Source organism: Schistocerca piceifrons, chromosome 1 (genome assembly GCF_021461385.2).
Source record: "Schistocerca piceifrons isolate TAMUIC-IGC-003096 chromosome 1, iqSchPice1.1, whole genome shotgun sequence".
In the NCBI taxonomy this organism is placed as follows: domain Eukaryota; kingdom Metazoa; phylum Arthropoda; class Insecta; order Orthoptera; family Acrididae; genus Schistocerca; species Schistocerca piceifrons.
The window spans coordinates 166,289,271-166,311,577 of record NC_060138.1 but is presented as its reverse complement, the minus strand read 5'-3'; the positions used below and the strand labels follow the sequence as shown (position 1 = coordinate 166,311,577).

At 44.9% G+C, this 22,307-nt stretch overlaps 1 protein-coding gene across 4 annotated transcripts in view; it reads left to right on the top strand.

The window, feature by feature from the left end:
* LOC124789301 (huntingtin-interacting protein 1) overlaps positions 1-22,307 on the top strand; it is a 523,418-nt gene that overhangs the window by 436,783 nt on the left and 64,328 nt on the right. For all 4 annotated transcript variants that reach the window (XR_007016111.1, XR_007016110.1, XR_007016107.1 and 1 more), the window contains exons 7-9: positions 8,635-8,768; positions 12,998-13,197; positions 19,076-19,214. Coding sequence is in view for 1 of the 4 variants with exons in the window: in XM_047256618.1 (XP_047112574.1) it covers positions 8,635-8,768; positions 12,998-13,197; positions 19,076-19,214 (473 nt within the window). In the remaining 3 variants the exon portion in view is untranslated. The remainder of the gene's footprint in view (positions 1-8,634; positions 8,769-12,997; positions 13,198-19,075; positions 19,215-22,307) is intronic.

Sequence of the window (22,307 nt, the reverse complement as noted above, 5' to 3'; positions counted from 1 at the left end):
CATTGGCCCATATTGTTGAGTGTCTCCGTAATGTTTGAGATGGGATACACGTTGGTGACAGTCTGTGTGTTAAAGAAGTGAGAATTGCAACAGAGCTTGTATTTGTTGTACCGTCTGATTACTTTGTGGGCACAATGGCAATGTTTGCACTCCATGGGTTATCACGCTACTCAGTGATCCCGTAAGCATAATGTGGGTCAATGAGCTTCTCTGTCCAAGGCTCCAAGTGCTTTGGGACCCTGCATGGTTTCTTATATACTGGAGCATTGCTCCCTCTTGGTATCCTATCCCTCCCTACCCAGGAGGGCCACACTAACAACTTGCACACATGCACCCTTGTCTACCAACAATTCACTTATACCAGACTACATCAATCGAGCAATGATCTAGCTCTGAACTCGTCCTTGCAGTGTACTGTTTTATTGGGAATGATCTCCAATATTCAAGGCACCCCCATTTGCATTTAATACATGCTTCTTTCTGTTGCGCTTATCCTGATTTCTACTTTCACAGTCACGGACCTTATGCTTAACCTCACTATGTTCGAAGCACTGTGGTTGGAGACATTGCTTCTTCATGTGGTCAACGTCTGTAGTACTTAACCTTGGAGGAGATGACACCAAGGTCACTCTATTTCAGAATTGCAATATGTATCTACTCCAGCTGTGTGACAATTCTAATAGCTGAAGACAGATCACCAAGATTTTCCATTCTCATCCATTATGACATACCTGCAGAATTACCCCTTATGAATACATCTAAGACCCTATTGTCTGCTTTCCACAAGAGGATTCTCTCTGCCTATACATTGTGTGTCAGTTCGTAAGATTGTGAGATTAACTTACGAACTATGTCAGAGGTGCCCTCTCCTGACTCATTATGTTTCTGTGTTAATTCTGTGAGCTTTTTCCCTGACAAATCTGGCACTATTTTGCCTGCAGTTATGTTGGGTAAGCCTTTTGGTCAGCTGGTCAAATGTCCTGTATTTTACCAAGGGTTTCATAGTATATGATATACATTTTAGCATTACCCATTATCTATAATTTAGCAATAGACAGAAATGTCACATCGATCCAGTTCCCTAAGTGAGCTGCTTTCCTCACATCTTCCAGAAAGGCTGATTCTCAGATGCTTTCTCAGAAAAAGGTGTAATGAGATTAGCTGCGATAGAATCGTTGGGTGGCACACACACATTTATTATGGTCTTGTATCACCTCCCTGTGATTGCAGCAATCTACTCTCTGCCCATAATGCTTCTAGCTCTCTCTGCATTTCTTCGCCAGCCTGGATTTGTTCCGTTTCACCCCGGAGTAACGCAGCTACCTGACATTTCAAAATTTCCACAATTTCCACAGTTTCACTCAGTTACTGCACAGATTCTGGTCATTGTGTAGCCTCTATTTTAACTTATAATACAGAACAAGTAGAGACCGAGTATACTGACACACTAGCAATAAACGAAGACAACTAGACAGCTACATTAATCTTTCTACTTAACATAGCCCACCGGGACTCACTGCTCATTTGTGCTTCGTTGCACAAAACCTTTTACAAGTTTCACATGTTACTGGTACTGCTTCACAACACAATAATTCATGTCCTGATAAAATACAATACTGCCACTAGTTGGCCATAAGTACTCTTCCCTATAGTTATCTTGGAACTGTGAAAGGCTTGCAAGATCATGTGACCTGTACAGTGTCACTTTAAAGATCATATGCAGATCCTTCCAACTCAAATTGGCCCAAAATAAAAGAAAAGGTCAACAAAAATTGTTCTCTCACCTCATTGCATAACGACAGAAGTCAATCACTGCTGATCTGCAGGCATGGCCCCTGGACAGTAGCAACAGCTGACATCAGCGCATCTTGAATCCAGTGTGGAGGACTAAGAGTTATTCTGACACTAATGCGACTTACACTAAGATGTAGACTTTCACGGCCAGAAATATCATGCCCATTATAAATATCCGGGCTGTTATGCTGTGGTCGGATGATGAATTCTGTGTCAATTCCCAACGTTTCGTCTCCGACTGCGGGAGGCATCTTCAAGGGGGTCCGTAGCTCGATGGAAGGTCCAACACACCCACTGGTAGCGAGCCAGTGGGTGTGTTGGACCTTCCATCGAGCTACGGACCCCCTTGAAGATGCCTCCCGCAGTCTGAGACGAAACATTGGGAATTGACACAGAATTCATCAACCGACCACGGCATAACAGCCCGGATAATTATAATGGACGCTAATGCAACTTGTCAGGACTACTTCTTGCCAACAAATCTATAGACATTGGGACATCAGAAGACCACTTCGTAGCGCCATATTTGGAAGAGCGCACCAGATGCGGCATTCTGCTTGGGTGTAGGACAGACAAACAGAAGTGTCGTGGCGGAGTCCTTTCTAGCACCTGGATGCTGATGAGACCTCATTCAATTAACAACCATTTATTAGCAAGAGTCTTACACTCACTCTGTCTTCTTCCCGGCACTGCCTGGCAGTGGTCGTGCTGAGCACACATTGCATGAAGGTGCAGAGCAGCATGTCAGTGCCCAGTGAGGAATTCGCAGGCTCTGGCATTGTCGAGGATCAGTGCTGCAGCCCCGCTGTGGAGGGTCAGGTGCCTGGTGCATTGCTACAGACTCACAGGGCAGTGGATGTCTGCAGAGCCTCGGCATTCTCATTGTGTCAAGCTGCACTTGAACTCGGTTCCAGACATCTATCTGTCATTGTCGTCAGTTGCCGACATGGCATGTAGATGGAAGACCCAATAGTGACGTGAAGAACAGCCTGAGAGAGGTTCCCAGCATACAGCTGGTGAGGTATTACTTGTACTGCCCAGGAGTAGCAGCACATGTGACTTGCTCCCAAGTTGCGCAGCTCAAAGATGGACAAATCGGTTCTTCAGTCACAGGAGATTGGCCTGGTGCCCATTTTCAGTCAGTCACCATTGTGACTGGCAGGAGTGCACAGCTCATAGAATCGAAGTTCCCTCCACAGCAGGATGGTTGTGGACTCGTAGCAATGAACTCCCAAGGTGGCAGCGACTGTAGACACTCAGGGCATCCTGCAACTAGTAGAGCTAATGTTCCATCAGTATCCATGATGGAATAGAATGGCCTAACTCTAAGAGTAAGTAGAAGCAAGGCACGGGGTTTATGGCAGTTGGTGACATGATTCCCCCCAATAAAGGTGACCAAATGTGCTCCTTTTTTTTAATTTTTGATCTTGTCAGCACTCTTGGCTGGCCTAATGTTTAATTTTAGGGCTTTATATCATTATTTTAAGCAAAGCTTGCAGTCTGAAAGGATATTGTGTGACCCCTTGTTACAGAAGAGTGTTGTCTGCTCTGTCCTGTTGTCTTAAGTGTTGAATTAGTGTTTCCTGCCAGCCTCTGTTATACCCTATGACGGGAAAAAGCCCCTCTCTGTCTTTACTTTGGCACTCCCACTGCTGACATTGGTTGCACTATCGTTGCATCCACGGTATATGTGTTCCAGTTAGCGTCATCCCTGCTGGTTCTAACAAAATTTTATTCATACACTTAATTATCGTTCTGCTGTGTAACAAGATAGATGATGAGCTGACCAAAATCAGCTCAAAAATTGCAAAATCTTCTAATTATATGTTTCTGTCAGTTGTAGATTTGGACACTTAACTAGAATATAGCTTCAGTTTCTAAGAAGAGCAGAATAGGTCTCCCCCTGTGGGTCCGGGGGTTAGAATAGGCCCGAGGTATTCCTGCCTGTCATTTGAGGCAACTAAAAGGAGTTTCATACGTTTCGGGCTTTACGTGATGGTCCCCTGTAGGGTTTGACCTCCATTCTTCAAAATTTTCCCAAAGAGCGAGTCAATTGGGGAAGGGCGCCTTACTAGGTGCATTGTGTCCATCGTGCATTGAGATCTTTAGCCCACTTTCTCGTCGTCGCATTGCAGTCCTGCCCATTCTCCATCTCTTGGGGGAGGACACCTTCCTGGGTGCGTTTTCCACCATGCACTATGCAGTGTCGATTTGTGTGTCGACGATGACCATGGACTTCTTTGCACCTGATATCCAGCACGGTATCCAGTTCATTGTGGTGGGTCCACCATGTACCCTGTTGGTTGTAGCCCCCTGACCACACAGGGATCGCTCTGCTGATGCCTGAGCTGTTAACTCCCCACATATGCCAAGGGGTTGATACCCATCCCTCTGGGGCATCAGGATTCCCGGCAATGGCCATCTGGCCAAGTGGCCTTTTCTGCGGCTGGGTGGTGCCCATGACGAGGGCACCTGGTTGGAGTGAGTGGCATCAGGGCAGATGACACGCGATGAAGTGTAGTCCATCATCTCTTGCTGGTGGTGAAACACCAGCAGTCTCTAAGCGATCACAAGCTCAGTTCCATGCACATAAGTATGTTCCCAAATCGTTCCCCTCCCTGGCCACACCATGGGAGGAACGCCAGGCTAAAGATGGCAGCAGATCTTATTCGCCCCTGTATCTTGTATGTTAGAGAGCTGATGGGGAATCTTTCATGACGATGAAGCCTCAGTTTTTTGTTGAACATTTAGAGGACAAGTTTGGGGAGGTGGAGGGCTTATCCAAAATGAGATCTGGGTCAGTCTTGATCAAAAGAGCATCCTCTGCCCAGTCGCAGGAGTTAGTCGCTTTGACAAGCTGGGGGATGATTGTGTAACCATCACGCCCCATAAGAGCTTAAATATGGTCCAGGGTATCGTATTTCACTAAGACCTTCTTCTGCAGTTTGACGATGAGCTGCGCGCCAATTTAGAGTGGGGAGGTGTACATTTCGTCCGGCGTATACACCGGGGTTCGAAGGATAGTCAGGTTGCCACCAGTGCCTTCATCTTGGCGTTTGAGGATGATACATTGCCCGAGAAAGTCAAGGTGATGGTCTAGCTGCGCGATGTAAAGCCCTATATCCCTCCCCCGATGTGGTGCTTTAAGTGCTGGAAGTTCGGCCATATGTCTTCCCGCTGTACTTCCAGCATCACATGCCGAGATTGTGGACGTCCATCACATCCCAATACTCCATGTACCCCGTCTCCCATCTGTGTCAACTTTGGAGAGCACCATTCGCCTTGCTCGCCTGACTGTAGGATTCTCCAGAAAGAAAGGAAAATCATGGAGTACAAGACCCTGGACAGACTGAGGTACACTGAGGCTAAGAGAAAATTTGAACGCCTGCAGCCCGTGTATATGACATTGTCTTAAGCTGAGGCTACAACAGTTCTGGCATTGTGAGCTCTGCCAACCCAGGTCACTTCTCAGATTGGAAGACTACACCTGCCCCCTTGATGGTGGGGGGCATTTCCCTCCCTGTTGCTCCTGCACCACCTACTGTGGGAGCAACATCCCCCCAACCATCGGGGATGTCCGTCCCCACTTCTAAGCTGGAGAAGCACAAGTCTTGTTCGGCTTCTCTCACTAGGAAGGGGTCCCTTGGGTCACTCCCTTCCCAGGTGTCTTGTAGTGGGAAAGATGACACCCGACGGTGGCTGAAGAGCCCAAAAGCAGCTGGTCGTAGGGCTTCACACTCATCCTCAGTCGCGAAGACTGAGTCAGCGAAGTCCTCCCAGCCAGGGAAAACCAAGGACCAGCGAGAGAAATCCAAAAAGAAAACCTCTAAGACCAAGGAGATTGCGGTGGCACCCACACCACCACTGCCTACAAGCTCTGCGTCTGAGGATGGGGTGGAGATTTTGGCATCCACTGAGGACCTAGAGCTCGCCAGACCCTCAGACACAATGGATATAGACTGCTCAGGCAATAAATTGGTGGTAGTAGGTGACTCTGAGGTGTAAACTGCCTCATTGAATGTTCCATGCCTTCCCAGTCTCACGATGTCATCCTCCAGTGGAATTGCAGCGGTTTTTCCCACCGCCTGGCTGAGCTACGGCAACTGTTAAGCTTTACACCTGCTATCTGCATTGCCCTACAGGAAACCTGGTTCCCAGCAATGCAGACCCCTCCCTCGGTGGCTATAAAGGATATTACAGGAACCGTACAACTATAATAAAGTGTCAGGTGGAGTTTGCGTTTATGTCCTAAACTCGGTCTGTAGTGAACATGTGCTCCTGCAAACCCCTTCTGAAGCTGTGGCTGTCAGAATAAGGACAACACAGGATATAACTGACTGCAATGTATATCTTCCTCCAGATGGTGCAGTACCCATGAGTGTATTAGCTGCACTGGTTGGTCAACTCCCTAAACCTTTCCTACTTCGGGCAGATTTTAATGCCCATAACCCCTTTGTGGGGTGGTACCGTGCTTACTGGCTGAGGCAGAGGTGTCGAAACTTTACTGTCGCAATTCAACCTCTGTCTCTTCAATACTGGGGCCGCCACATATTTCAGTGTGGCTCATGGTAGTTACTCAGCCATTGATTTATCAATTTGCAGCCCAGGACTTCTCCCATCTATCGACTGGAGAGTACATGACGACCTGTATGATAGTGGCCACTGCCCCATCTTCCTGTCACTGCCCCAGCATCAGGCACACGGATGCCTGCCCAGATGGGCTTTGAACAAGACAGACTGGGAAACTTTCACCTCTGTTGTCGCCACTGAATCTCCCCCACACGGTAACATTGATGTGATGGTTGAGCAAGTGACTAGTGCAATTGTTTCTGCGGCAGAAAACGTGATCTCTCGCTCTTTAGAGTTTGTAGACTGCCCGGTTGTGGCTCCAGGTGATTTTTAAATGAAGAAATTAGTTTATTCTAGACATTACACCCACTAATGAGGTATAGAATTAGTGAGGATATTCAACATAGAAGGTTACTATGTTCAGAATACCGAAGTAGACATACCAACAATTAAAGGGAACAGCCATGGGTATCAGGATGGCCCCCTCATACGCCACCCTATTCGTGGGTCGCTTAGAGGAAGCCTTCTTGGTTACCCAGGCCTGCCAACCCAAAGTTTGGTACAAATTTATTGATGACATCTTCATGATTTGGACTCACAGTGAAGAACTACTCCAGAATTTCCTCTCCAACCTCAACTCCTTTGGTTCCATCAGATTCACCTGGTCCTACTCCAAATCCCATGCCACTTTCCTTGACGTTGACCTCCATCTGTCCAATGGCCAGCTTCACACATCCGTCCACATCAAACCCACCAACAAGCAACAGTACCTCCATTATGACAGCTGCCACCCATTCCACATCAAACGGTCCCTTCCCTACAGCCTAGGTATTCGTGGCAAACGAATCTGCTCCAGTCCGGAATCCCTGAACCATTACACCAACAACCTGAAAACAGCTTTCGCACCCCGCAACTACCCTCCCGACCTGGTACAGAAGCAAATAACCAGAGCCACTTCCTCATCCCCTCAAACCCTGAACCTCCCACAGAAGAACCACAAAAGTGCCCCACTTGTGACAGGATACTTTACGGGACTGGATCAGACTCTGAATGTGGCTCTCCAGCAGGGATACGACTTCCTCAAATCCTGCCCTGAAATGAGATCCAACCTTCATGAAATCCTCCCCACTCCACCAAGAGTGTCTTTCCGCCGTCCACCTAACCTTCGTAACCTCTTAGTTCATCCCTATGAAATCCCCAAACCACCTTCCCTACCCTCTGGCTCCTACCCTTGTAACCGCCCCCGGTGTAAAACCTGTCCCATGCACCCTCCCACCACCACCTCCTCCAGTCCTGTAACCCGGAAGGTATACATGATCAAAGGCAGAGCCACGTGTGAAAGCACCCACGTGATTTACCAACTGACCTGCCTACACTGTGAAGCTTTCTATGTGGGAATGACCAGCAACAAACTGTCCGTTTGCATGAATGGACACAGGCAGACAGTGTTTGTTGGTAATGAGGATCACCCTGTGGCTAAACATGCCTTGGTGCACGGCCAGCACATCTTGGCACAATGTTACACCGTCCGGGTTATCTGGATACTTCCCACTAACACAAACCTGTCAGAACTCCGGAGATGGGAACTTGCCCTTCAGTATATCCTCTCTTCTCGTTATCCACCAGGCCTCAACCTCCGCTAATTTCAAGTTGCTGCCGCTCATACCTCACCTGTCTTTCAACAACATCTTTGCCTCTTTACTTCCGCCTCGTCTGACAGCTCTGCCCAAACTCTTTGCCTTTACAAATGTCTGCTTGTGGCTGTGTATGTGCGGATGGATATGTGTGTGTGTGTGTGCGAGTGTATACCTGTCCTTTTTTCCCCCTAAGGTAAGTCTTTTTGCTCCCGGGATTGGAATGACTCCTTACCCTCTCCCTTAAAACCCACATCCTTTCGTCTTTCCCTCTCCTTCCCTCTTTCCTGATGAAGCAACCGTTGGTTGCGAAAGCTTGAATTTTGTGTGTATGTTTGTGTATGTTTGTGTTTGTTTGTGTGTCTATCGACCTGCCAGCGCTTTTGTTTGGTAAGTCACATCATCTTTGTTTTTAGGTATATTTTTCCCACGTGGAATGTTTCCCTCTATTATATAGAATTATATAGTAAGGATTATATCTGGTGTTAATTCTAAAACATCCTGCAGAGATCTCTTCAAATAAGTTTTAGACCTATGCTCAAAATATATCTATCTGACTTACACGCCAAATCTCACTGCAGCTTTTACAAGCTCATTGGTTTTATATATTTCACTAAACCATGTACAATTTTTTTAGGCTTACCACCAGATACACTGGGTGGCCACAGAGAGAGGTTTCTTAAGCAATTTAAAGAGCTGAGACAGTTCTACCTTACTGCAAATACAATGCAATACTTCAAGTCCCTTATACAAATTACATTGTTGCCAGAGGTGAGTAAAAATGATTAAAGGAATAAGTTGCAATATTAATGTACATTTATGTGTAAGTCAGATACTGTTTACCATCATAGTCAGTATTCCACTTAGCTTTAGTATTGAATTTCTTTTCATAATTCCTGTTTGACTTTCTCATTACCTTCTATGCCCATGTATTTTTTATATCCTTCTGAAAACATATTTAGTATGTGCTTCAGGTTTCTTTTTTTCAGGTTTTCACTGATATTGTTTTATTTCGCTTCTTTGCTTTATTGTGTTGTACTCTCAACAGTAGTATAAAAACCTTCCAAAGTCTTGACATAATATTTTCACTACATACCTCTTGACAATCTGCTTATCATCTTCCCTCTGTTGGCCCTCTTTTGTCATCTTTCTTATAACATAAGGGTATGTTAACTTCCAGTTTTGATGTTAAGACAGATTGTTTTCAAGTTACTATATCACTAACTTGATTTTATGCAGATTGGCGTCTCCACTAAATTTAAGGTACTGCTGTGGCTTCTGACTGCAACAAGGATGACAGTGTCAGTTTCCACATTTGTTTCAGATGTGAATAACTCATTCTCCCCCCCCCCCCCCCCCTTCCACCCTTCCAATTCATTGCCCATTAAATGTAAGATGACAAGCTATCAGCTAATGTTCATTTGGTTCCAACTTTTGTCATAACCATTTTTTAATTAATTGGTTGGTTGGTTGGTGTGTGTGTGTGTGTGGGGGGGGGGGGGGGGGGGGGTCTATACATTAACATGGAAAAAGTTAAAGCTTTTACTTTTTGTTGTTGCAAAACAGGCATGTGTGTGTATCTTTATATCATCACTAGTTAACCAAAGAACTGCTTGCTTCCTGAAATTCATCATCACTCAGTAGGTCTGGTGCTCCCGTGTCCTTTTGTGTATTATGTGACTGAACTGTTTGAAAGCTTGGGGGTGTCAGTATGATTGGATAAATAAAGTTGTGCCCTGAAAGCTGAATGTTTGCTACTAGCTGCTGAGATAGTTTTTAATTCATTTCTTGTTTCACTTATTGTGGAGAAATATATCCCCACCTTTATGAACTTCTCACTTGACATCAGTAACTACAGTATTTGTGGCACAATAGTGTTGCAGTCATTGTTTAACATACATGTGTTCATTGACTCTAAAAGGTGAGGTCTATTTGCTGGCAACAAGTTCGGAATATTTCTCTCACAAGTGGATTGTCTTCCCAACAGTTAAAACATAAATTTTAGAGAAGACTGATCTTTAACACTGTCATACATTCTTCCAGTGAATAGATTGTGAACTGTATTCTTTCCTTATCAGTGCATCTTTGACAATGAATCAATATGCAAATTACCCAAGCTCTCTTTAAATCCACAGCTTGTGTATGTCCTTCCTTCCCTCCCTCCATCTCCTCCTCCACCCCCTCTCCTCCTCCGCCCCCTCTCTGCCCCTCTCCTCCTCCGCCCCCTCTCTGCCCCTCTCCTCCTCCGCCCCCTCTCTGCCCCTCTCCTCCTCCGCCCCCTCTCTGCCCCTCTCCTCCTCCGCCCCCTCTCTGCCCCTCTCCTCCTCCGCCCCCTCTCTGCCCCTCTCCTCCTCCGCCCCCTCTCTGCCCCTCTCCTCCTCCGCCCCCTCTCTGCCCCTCTCCTCCTCCGCCCCCTCTCTGCCCCTCTCCTCCTCCGCCCCCTCTCTGCCCCTCTCCTCCTCCGCCCCCTCTCTGCCCCTCTCCTCCTCCGCCCCCTCTCTGCCCCTCTCCTCCTCTGCCCCCTCTCTGCTCCTCTCCTCCTCTGCCCCCTCTCTGCTCCTCTCCTCCTCCGCCCCCTCTCTGCCCCCCTCCTCCTCTGCCCCCCTCCTCCTCTGCCCCCCTCCTCCTCTGCCCCCCTCCTCCTCTGCCCCCCTCCTCCTCTGCCCCCCTCCTCCTCTGCCCCCCTCCTCCTCTGCCCCCCTCCTCCTCTGCCCCCCTCCTCCTCGGCCCCCCTCCTCCTCGGCCCCCCTCCTCCTCTGCCCCCCTCCTCCTCTGCCCCCCTCCTCCTCTGCCCCCCTCCTCCTCTGCCCCCCTCCTCCTCTGCCCCCCTCCTCCTCTGCCCCCCTCCTCCTCTGCCCCCCTCCTCCTCTGCCCCCCTCCTCCTCTGCCCCCCTCCTCCTCTGCCCCCCTCCTCCTCTGCCCCCCTCCTCCTCTGCCCCCCTCCTCCTCTGCCCCCCTCCTCCTCTGCCCCCCTCCTCCTCTGCCCCCCTCCTCCTCTGCCCCCCTCCTCCTCTGCCCCCCTCCTCCTCTGCCCCCCTCCTCCTCTGCCCCCCTCCTCCTCTGCCCCCCTCCTCCTCTGCCCCCCTCCTCCTCTGCCCCCCTCCTCCTCTGCCCCCCTCCTCCTCTGCCCCCCTCCTCCTCTGCCCCCCTCCTCCTCTGCCCCCCTCCTCCTCCGCCCCTCTCCTCCTCTCCCCCCCCCTCGCTCCCCCTGTCTGTCTCCATATTATCACCCCTCCTCAATACATGGTTGCTGGTTCTTACTCCCACAGTATTTTTTTCCGGATAGTAAGTAACATGTGTAAAAAAGATTGGTTGAAATTGGTCCACTGGTTTAGGAGTAGTATTTTATAAATTGTGTGGACTAGTGAGTTCTTAACAGCAAGGAATTTGCTACTGGCATTGATGTCTGTCATAAGTTTCATGTATATATTCTATTCAAAATTAAAATGTTGCCACTGCTTATTTCTAATTTCAACCAGCTTCTATCCCAAATATAATACATAATTTGGATACTAATCCCAAATACTTCTACAGTTCACTAATATTTAGTTTTCGAATTCTTTCCTCAAGTTTCAAGGACACACATACCCCTCCAAAGCAGTTACAGGTGGCTTGGTCTTGGTTCTGCAGTGTACTACATTTACTTGCTAATTGGGTTTACAAAGTGCTATTTCTAATCCAAGAAAAAAAGTTGACATGGACACAACACATCATATGACACCCAGGTATCTGTTTATTTTGTTTAACACTTGCACAACTGATTCAGAGAACGACAATAATTCTCCAACTGATAGCAAAACTCAAGAAATTGGTCTCCTCCTCCTCCTCATTGCTGTTGCTGGCTTTCTTCTTCCTGTTCTTGTTGCTGCTGCTGCTGTTCTCCCATCTCATCACTATATCTCTCAAGCGAAAATATGTTTTATTGCTTAATAATAGAAGGAAGAAATTGGAGGAATGATTAAGTTGCTTGAGAGATATAGTGATGAGATGGGAGAACAGCAGCAGCAACAAATCTGAAACATTTCTCTCCACAAGTTGATTGTCTTTTATATGTGTATGTTTAAAATGATCTATAGTTTTGTGTATAATGGCTATTGGAAATCTAGTGCTGTGATGACTGTGACCATCTATTGTAGTTTCTGGAAAATTGAGTTTATTTGCCAGTGAAATTATGTCTGGTGAGTGTTTAGATCTGAACATTCAGAGTGGTTAAATGGCAAGTGTGAATACCATGTAGTGAAACTAAACCCCTTGTTGTGCTCTCTGTGTTATCCCACACTGACATTTTACTTCTACTTTGCTCTGTGGACATTGTCTTAAGACTTGCGGTAATATGTACATAATAGGGCAACAAAAGTGACACTGTGTATTATTATCTGTAATATTACACAGCTTTGCATTGCTTTAGCGTACTGAATATAATCTTTTTCAAGCAATAAAAATGATTATGCACTGGAACAACTGGAGTGTCAATATGATGTCAGGTCGAAAGGTGTTAATTACAGCATTTTATTTTTAATATATACTTTAAAATTAGATCATGGGTCAAATGAATAAGAGCAACCAGTTGAGAAATCAAATGAATTGCTAGTACACAGGTGCTGCTCTTCGTGACATTAGGAACACTGTTTGAAATTTAAACTGTGCTTTCAATTTTAAACAAAGGTCTTTCCATGTACTGCAATAGTTTTATATTTGTTTTCTTATTGGTGCTGTGACAAAAATAATGTATCAGAATTACAATTTCATTATGTTGTAGAAATACAGCTACAACATAGTAAAAATGTGCAACAAAAGCATGTTTCATAGTAAAACCTAGATATCAGTTTAATGTAATACATTACAAACCAATGTACTAGTGAAAACCTTGTTATTAATTATTTGTTAAATTAAACAGTAACAGAAAATATGTGCATATTAGTTGAAAGTAAATATTACTTGAATTATTAATTAGTGTGGTTAGCACCCAGCAGAAATTTATAAATTATGTTTGCGTGTAGAAACCACCGAACTTCTTAGTGGAAGCCGATCTTCGCAGTTATGTGACACCAGTCGTAGTGCTTCCACCAGAGGAGAGTACTCATGAAACAGAGTCTACTGATGGTACCCTGATTGATACTACTGATACGGGATCAACTGGAGAGTTATTGGATTTACATAGTCGAAATGGTTCCATATCGCCAGATGTACTAGCAGAAAGGTGACAATTGTTTTCTTATAACTAGATGTGGTTTTACATATAGCTAATAATCTAGGAGACTGCATCTATTTTCGTTCATTTTGCTATTATAGTTCCTTCAGATCTTTGGTAAAGTAATTTCTCTAGCTGGCTGGCCTGCAGTATGTAGGCTACTTAAGAGTGATCCAGTGACCATTTGAATAATTGTTGTACTATCAATGTGTTGTTTTACTTTGTGAATGAAAATTATTTTTAGAAACACTCAAGTTTCATACCACAACTGCAATAGAAATGAATTTTACCAAATAAAGTTGTATAAATGGACTGAACATACTGGAAAATCCAGAATGACATTGTTAATAGAAAAGATTGCTACTCACTATATAATAGAGGTGTTGCGTAGCAGACAGTAAGCATTCCTATCATGCGCTGCTGCTTGCAGTTGTGTGTATGCGAGTTGAATAGTTTTGTGTGTGTGGGAGGGGGGGGGGGGCTTGTCTAATTCATAAGGCCCTTTGGCCAAAAGTTTACTTGTCTTACAGTCTTTTTGTTGTCTCTGACTCAAAAGCTCCACTACATGGTGAGTAGCAATCTATCCTTTTCATAATGTTGTCTTTTAACATACTAATATCTGAAGTTATCCCTTAGAATGTTTACCTGGAAATATGTTTTATCTTTATGTGCATTAAATTGTTTGAAATGTCTCCTTGACTTATGCAGATCGTCTATATGAAGACTTTTTCTCTAGCTCCACTTCCGCTACTGCTTTCGTTAAGTCTCTGCTACTCCTTGTTTGGTTGCCTGAACTGGCTGCTGCTTCTATGATTTTAACAGATAAAAATTGGATTACTGGCTCTTTATTTATTGTAGGCAGTTTGAATATGATGAAAACTTAGGCATCATTTTTCAGTATCTTCCAGTTTTTGACTTGCATTCAATCTGAGACTGGTACAGGAAGGAGGTGTCACTTTTCTGCTCTAGGTTATTTCATCTATCAAAGGGGACAAGTTAAAGTGACACACCAGCAAAGCTATATTTTGCTCAGGTGAACAACAACAATAATAATAGTAATAGTAATAAGAATAATAATAATAATAATAATAATAATAATAATAATAATAACAATGAATGTATAACACCACTTTAAATTGTGAAACTAAGTGGATTGCGTTATATCACAGCACAGGAAGATTTGTTAAGACAACAGAGCCGCCAGATACAGCATAAATTGCTAAGTTAATGATTTGCTGCTGTAGCTCAACTGCACTTGACATCCTTTCAGAACAATGTACTTGTCTGTGGTGCTTTAGGTGCATGAAATTCGGACATGTCTTCACATTGCAATGCGAGCCCAGTCTGTAAGGACTGTGTAGGACAGTTGCAGGTGAATGTTTCTTGTGTCCCTCTCCCCTTATATGTCAACTGTTGAGAGACCATTCTCCTCGTTCACCAGACTGCACTCTCTCTCTCTCTCTCTCTCTCTCTCTCTCTCTCTCTCTCTCTCTCTCTCTCTCTCTGAGGGAGAGGGAGAGGGAGGGAGAAGGAGAGGGGGGGGGGGACATAGGACTCTGAACAGACCAACATACCAAGAGACCAAGAAAAAGTGTGAGCCTCTTCGCCTGCACGCGTGACAGTGACGTGCTACAGCTGCTCAACCTTGCCTGCGCCTTGATGGTTGGTGGCTCTCCTCCTGCTGCTTCCCCCACACACATTTTGGGAGCAATGGCTCCTTATCTACTGGGGATGTCATCTCCATTCCCCCAGCCAGACACGCATCGCCCTCATCCGGATTCTCCCACCGGGAAGGAATCCCTTAGGACACTCTCCCTCAAAGGTTCCTACCAATCTGCAACCAGGTATTGGCCAATGGCTGTGTGCGGCTTCACAACCTTCTTCCCAGTCATCTAAACCCATTAAGGAGAAGAAAGATAAAAAGGTCTTTCAAGATGGAGGAGGTCCTGCTGGCCCTCACACAACTGCTTTACGCATGTTCCGCTTCTGTGGCTGAGGAAGCGATCCCGGCAGCCTGTGAGGCTCCAGATAGCACCACACCGTGTGTCTCAGAACCTGTGTATTGATACCATAACGTCTCAACAGGGGTAGCAAGTGACCCTGGAGCTTAACCTGCCTCATTGGTCTCTTCATGCCCTCACAATATATCCACAGCATGATTCTGCAGTGGAGTTGTAATGAGTTTATCCACCCCCTGGCTGAGCTACAATGTCTCTTAAGCTCTACATTGCCCTTCAGGAAACTTAGTTTCCAGCAACATGGACTCCTGCTCTTTGTGGCTACCAGGGATATTTTAAGAATCATGCTGACTATGGTAGGATGTCGGGTGGAGTTAGAAATATATTCTGGACTCTGTATATAATGAACATTTGCCTCTTGATACGACTTTGGGGGCTGTGGCTGTGGCTGTTTGGGGGAGGGCATTTCAGGATTTTACCATCTGTAATGTGTCTCTCCCTCCAGATGGTGATGTACCTCAGAATGTATTGTCTGCATTGGTGGTAAGGATATCAAGAACTTACTGGAAGATCTCTCCCTTTGTCTCTTGAATACTGCTGCCAAACACACTTCAATGTGGAACATGAAACTTCACTTGACCATTGATCTTTCTGTTTGCAGCCATGGTCTTCTCCCACTCAGCTACTGGGGCGATGTGGTGGTGACCACTTCCCAATCTTGTCTGTCTGTCAGCATCACTCCCCCGGACACCCACCTATATGGGCTATCAAAAACACCAACTGGGGTGCTGTAACCTCCACTGTCATTCTTACCTCTTTGCTAAATGAAGCTATTGACATGGCTGTCCAAGATGCAACAGCAGCCATACTATCACTGGATGACTTAGTGATCCCCTATTATTCTGGATCCCCATTGGAAAGACAGTACCTTAGTGCCTCTCAGAAATTGCAAAGGCCATTAGAGATCACAGATGGGTGATAAAATCTTCTCCGGTAGCCGAGTCAATGCATTGTTCTCCAGCAACGTTTCAGCAAGTTGCTAGCTTGCCATCTTCAGGCGAAGTGTTGGGTTCATGTCGCATCCAGAACTTTGTAGCTGCTGGACCATTGACTAATGGATAGGATGTCACAGTGAACTGCAGCAGTACGTCCTTGTCCCATCAGCGTTGCAAGAACACAAGTCTGCTCAGCAAACTCTCCTTCTTGATCCAGAGTTTTTGCAGCGACTTGATGCTGCATTGTATGTCCTCCCCATAGAGTTGCGTTATATGAGAATGCAGGCTTCAGATCAAGAAGGCAAGTTTTCTCAGCAGACTCATGTTCTTGCAGTGGTGTCGCAACAAGGACGTACTGCTGTAGTTCACACACTTGTGACATCCTATCCATAAGCTCATGGTCCAGTGGCTATAAAGGTCCGGATGAGATGTGAACATGGCAGTTCGCCTGAAGATAGCAAGTAAGAAACTTGCTGAAACGTTTCCGGAGAATGACGCATTGACACTGCTGTCAACCCGACAAGATTTTAGCATTGATATTCACCAAGAAATCCTGCATTCTCATATCTTAGATGGGCTCTCCAGTTCCGTAAGTGGCATCAATCAGTGGGTCACCTCTTTACCTTTAAATGGCTCCATGACTGGGTCTGCCACCTAATAAAGTAACGGAAACGAGAATGCTGGGAGCATTACATTTCAACCATTGGACTACATACACCTCCTTCACAGATTTGGGTGAAGATCAGGCAACTCTACGTATACCAGTCCCCTGCAAGTGTACCTGGTATTTCCTTGAAGTCTGCTGTTTTCACTAACACAGACACAGTCACCATACATTTTTCTCTGTATTATGCTCAAGCCTTTGCATCTGAGGACCTTCAACCGCCCTTTTGTGACATCAAACAGCGTGTGGAGCTTATGCACTTATCTTTCATTACTTGCCACCTGGAGCCGTTTAATGCTCCATTCAGTGAATGAGAATTCCTTAGTGCCTTAGCCCTTTCGCAATCGGGAGGACGACGGTTCAGTCCCGTGTCCGGCCAGCCTGATTTAGGTTTTCTGTGATTTCCCTAAATCGCACCAGGCAAGTGCCGGGATGGTTCCTTTGAAAGGGCAAGGCCAATTTCCTTCGCCGTCTTTCCCTAATCCGATGAGATCGATGAACCCGGTGTCTGGTCCCTCCCCAACAACAACCCAACCCTTAGCTCTGTGGCCTGAAACAGCCACAGGTCCAGACTGCATTCTTAAATGCCTATCGGCACATTGTCAGTGTTATCTCCTTATCATTTTCAACCATGTCTGGAGCATCATCACACCAGTACTGAAACTGTGTAAGATCACCTTGTGATGAGCAGCTATCACCCAGTTAGTCTTACCAGTGTACTCTGTAAGTTGTCTGGTACACATGGTGAGCCGGCAGCTGTGTTGGTTCCTAGAATCGCAGGGCCTTCTGGGTCTGTCCCAGGGCCATTTTCGTTAAGGCCGTTCCACTACTACTAATTTGATTAGCATGGAGTCTGCCATCCGGACAACTTTTGACCAATCTCAACACCTTATTGCAGTCTTCTTCAACCTATAAAAGGCTTTTGACATCACATGGCGACACTGCAGCCTTGCTACCTTACATGAGTGGGGTCTCTGGAGGCCAGAGTCCAATTTTTGTCCAGAACTTCTTGTCACACTGTACGTTGTGGATTCAAATTGGTACTTGTCCCAGTACACCCCTGTCCAAGAGAATGAGGTCCTGCAGGGCTCTGTATTGAGTGTCCCTCTCTTTCTAGTGGCCATCAACTGTCTAGCAGCAGCTATGGGGTATCCAGTATCACCCTTCTTGTACTCAGTTGATTTTCGCTTTGACTATTGCACCTCTAGTGTGGGTCCTGCTGAATGCTGACTGCAGGGCGCCATTCGAAAGGTGCAGTCATGGACTACCAACTATGGCTTTCACTTTTCAGCTCCCAAGATTCATGTCGTGCACCTTTGTTGACGTACTGTTCATTCACAACCAGAACTATACTTTGATGCATATTTGATGTGGATTCTCCTTTTTCACCAGCTTAAGCATAAGTCCTGGCTACATCTCAATGCACTTAACTGCCCCAGTAACACAAGCTGGGATCAGACTGCACTGTTCTTCTGCAGCTTTATATAACACTGATCCTGTCCCGTCTTGATTATAGGAGTCTGACATATGGCTCAGCATCATGTTCAGCATTTGTCACTGGCTTCGATACCCCACTGTGGGATGTGACTTGCAGGTGTGAAATCACCCTTCAATACATCGTATGTTCCCGTAATCCTCCTGGCCTCACCCTTCATAAGTCATTGCCCTTTTCCCGTTCCAGCACTGTTCTGTCCTCTATTCCACCAGCATACCTACAGTCTTGTACTTCTCCCCTTTTCCGCTACCACCGCCTTCCGTCTGAGTTCCCGACTGCGCCTATCTGCCATGCCATATCTCTACCTCACCCCTGTACATTCCCACAAGCAGCGCTTTACCATCCCCCATCCCCCACCCCCCACCCCACCCCCTACCCCGCTATTGCTTCCCCTCCTCACCCAGGTTCCTCCTCTTCCCCACCACCCAGTTACCTCTCCCACCAGGTACTCCTGTTTAAGGGCTGGCCTCAGCAGCCAGACTGTGGTCATATTTGTGTAAGTTGCGCTTGCGTCTGTGTGTATTTTTGATGAAGGCTTTGTTGCCCGAAAGCTCACTTTCTGACAGTCATTTTGTTGTGCTTATCTGTGACTCAGCATCTCTGCTATATGGTGATTAGCAACTATCCTTTTCATAGTACTGTTACAGTCCATCCTGGATTTTCCATTGTGTGATTCTGTACCATGTTAACATTTTGTTTTGTATAACGTTCTTCAATGGTTTGTCACAATATAAGCAAAATGGAGATTGTTAGTGAAATCAATTTCTTGTTACAGGGACAATTTAATTGAACACCTACATATGGAAATAGCACGCCTTCGTCAAGAAATTCAGAGACTAACAGCAGAGCACAAAAGGATTGTGGAACAATTGAATGAGCGAATAATGGACTTGGAGACCCAACTAGCAACAAAGGTTTTTTGGACTGAAGACTATAGAGAATAATAGCTTCATTAGAAGGGTTAACTTTGGTGGACTTGTGTGTAAAATTGAACTGAAGGCAATTGTCTTCAGTTGATCATTTGCATAACCATTTCTATCAGACCCATTTTTGTGTAGTGCATGCCTGCCCCATTTTTGTGTAGTGCATGCCTGCCCCATTTTTGTGTAATGCATGCCTGCCCCGTTTTTGTATAATGCACACCCACCCCTTTTTTTGTATAATGCATGCCTACCCCATTTTTGTATAATGCATGCCTACCCCATTTTTGTATAATTCATGTTGCTGTTGTTGTTGTTGTTGTTGTTGTTGTTGTTGTTGTCTTCAGTCCTGAGACTGGTTTGATGCACCTCTCCATGCTACTCTATCCTGTGCAAGCTTCATCTCCCAGTACCTACTGCAACCTACATCCTTCTGAATCTGTTTAGTGTATTCATCTCTCAGTCTCCCTCTACGATTTTTACCCTCCACGCTGCCCTCCAACACTAAATTGGTGATCCCTTGATGCCTCAGAACATGTCCTACCAACCGATCCCTTCTTCTAGTCAAGTTGTGCCACAAACTTCTCTTCTCCCCAATCCTATTCAGCATTCTTCTGTAGCACCACATTTCGAAAGCTTGTATTCTCTTCTTGTCCAAACTAGTTATCGTTATGTTTCACTTCCATACATGGCTACACTCCATACAAATACTTTCAGAAACGACTTCCTGACACTTAAATCTATACTCGATGTTAACAAATTTCTCTTCTTCAGAAACGATTTCCTTGCCATTGCCAGTCTACATTTTATATCCTCTCTACTTCGACCATCATCAGTTATTTTACTCCCTAAATAGCAAAACTCCTTTACTACTTTAAGTGTCTCATTTCCTAATCTAATTCCCTCAGCATCACCCGATTTAATTTGACTACATTCCATTATCCTCGTTTTGCTTTTGTTGTTGATCATCTTATATCCTCCTTTCAAGACACTGTCCATTCCGTTCAACTGCTCTTCCAAGTCCTTTGCTGTCTCTGACAGAATTACAATGTCATCAGCGAACCTCAAAGTTTTTACTTCTTCTCCATGAATTTTAATACCTACTCCGAATTTTTCTTTTGTTTCCTTTACTGCTTGCTCAATATACAGATTGAATAACATCGGGGAGAGGCTACAACCCTGTCTCACTCCTTTCCCAACCACTGATTCCCTTTCATGCCCCTCGACTCTTATAACTGCCATCTGATTTCTGTACAAATTGTAAATAGCCTTTCGCTCCCTGTATTTTATACCTGCCACCTTCAGAATTTGAAAGAGAGTATTCCAGTTAACATTGTCAAAAGCTTTCTCTAAGTCTACAAATGCTAGAAATGTAGGTTTGCCTTTTCTTAATCTTTCTTCTAAGATAAGTCGTAAGGTTAGTATTGCCTCACGTGTTCCAACATTTCTACGGAATCCAAACTGATCTTCCCCGAGGTCCGCTTCTACCAGTTTTTCCATTCGTCTGTAAAGAATTCGCGTTAGTATTTTGCAGCTGTGACTTATTAAACTGATAGTTCGGTAATTTTCACATCTGTCAACACCTGCTTTCTTTGGGATTGGAATTATTATATTCTTCTTGAAGTCTGAGGGTATTTCGCCTGTTTCATACATCTTGCTCACCAGATGGTAGAGTTCTGTCATGACTGGCTCTCCCAAGGCCATCAGCAGTTCTAATGGAATGTTGTCTACTCCCGGGGCCTTGTTTCGACTCAAATATTTCATTGTATTAGTGGCAGTGTACAATATAAATTACTGGATGTGTCTATCTTCACTGGATGAGTAAGCCACAGCACAGAATAATCTGCTGGAAGTATTTGATTTGCTACATTGTGTGTTGACTTAGAGGTAAAAATATGTACTGAGGTACCTGCTGTTTTGTTTTCAAGATTGCTCATTCACCCGCTTTGGTCTGTGTGTTTGAGGCAGTGTAGTCTAGCATTCTCTAAGAATCACTGCACTTGCTGTGACATTGAGATTGGTACAAACTGGAGACTCTGTCTCCCAGAGAGAATATAAGAAAAGCCAGTTACAGTTGAAAGTAGCAGATACGACAACATTCCTTTTTAACTGTATTGGCAGATAAAATAGAAGAAATGTGAATATTAAAAAAATGAAAACCATATGAATTGCAAAGAAGGTAAGTACTGGTGAATAGGAAAATGAGGGGGGTTGCTTCTTCTCATCCCCTTGTCCCTTGTCTTCGTTTTTAGTATATGTGCAGCACAATGGTTCATTAAAGATTATCGACAGTTAAATTTTTTACTTATTTATTTATTTTGGTAGATATTTGCAACACCATGATGCAGCATGAAAATAAGTTTTCATATATCCTAGTTGCTGTGCGGGGTTCGGATATTATTCTTCAGCTTGAGAAGTTAGGATTCTTTAGCTCAGCTGAGTACACTTTGAGCAGACATTGGTGTGGGACATGTTACTGAACACTAATTCTGGCAGTCATTGACTGTTTTGAATAATAATTTAATGTATCTGCAAACATCTTCTTGGAACTCATATGGTGAAATGCCTCAATTATATTTCCAGTTGTGTAATCCTGGGAGAAAACACATTACCCCACTGTAAACAATGTCTTCTACCATCTGTACTCTGCATTGTGGTAATTTCATATAAAATACCTCCAATCATTACCATGTCCCTAAGTGAAATGTGATGTCCATATTTATAGATGGAAGGCGTCCTTGCCATTGTAGAGTTCCACGTCAATCGCTTGTATCAACTGCTTCCCATTTGATCAGACAAGCTGAGAATATACCTCCTTATATGATAAGAATGGGTTTCGGATAAATTCTGGTAATTGTTTCCATAAATCACTGTAGACAACAAAGATATTGTTTGCACCTTTCACTGTTGTTATGGGGAACATTATCCCTAATGTTTTTCGCATCTGAACTAATATAAAATGCTTAAAACTCCAGGTCAGTAGGATGTTATTCCTCAGTGAAGAGGAACATGGGGTGATAGATGATTTTATCTGCTTAGTGATGAAACATTGTCAATTGTCAACGGTTCTCATGCTTCAGTGACCTT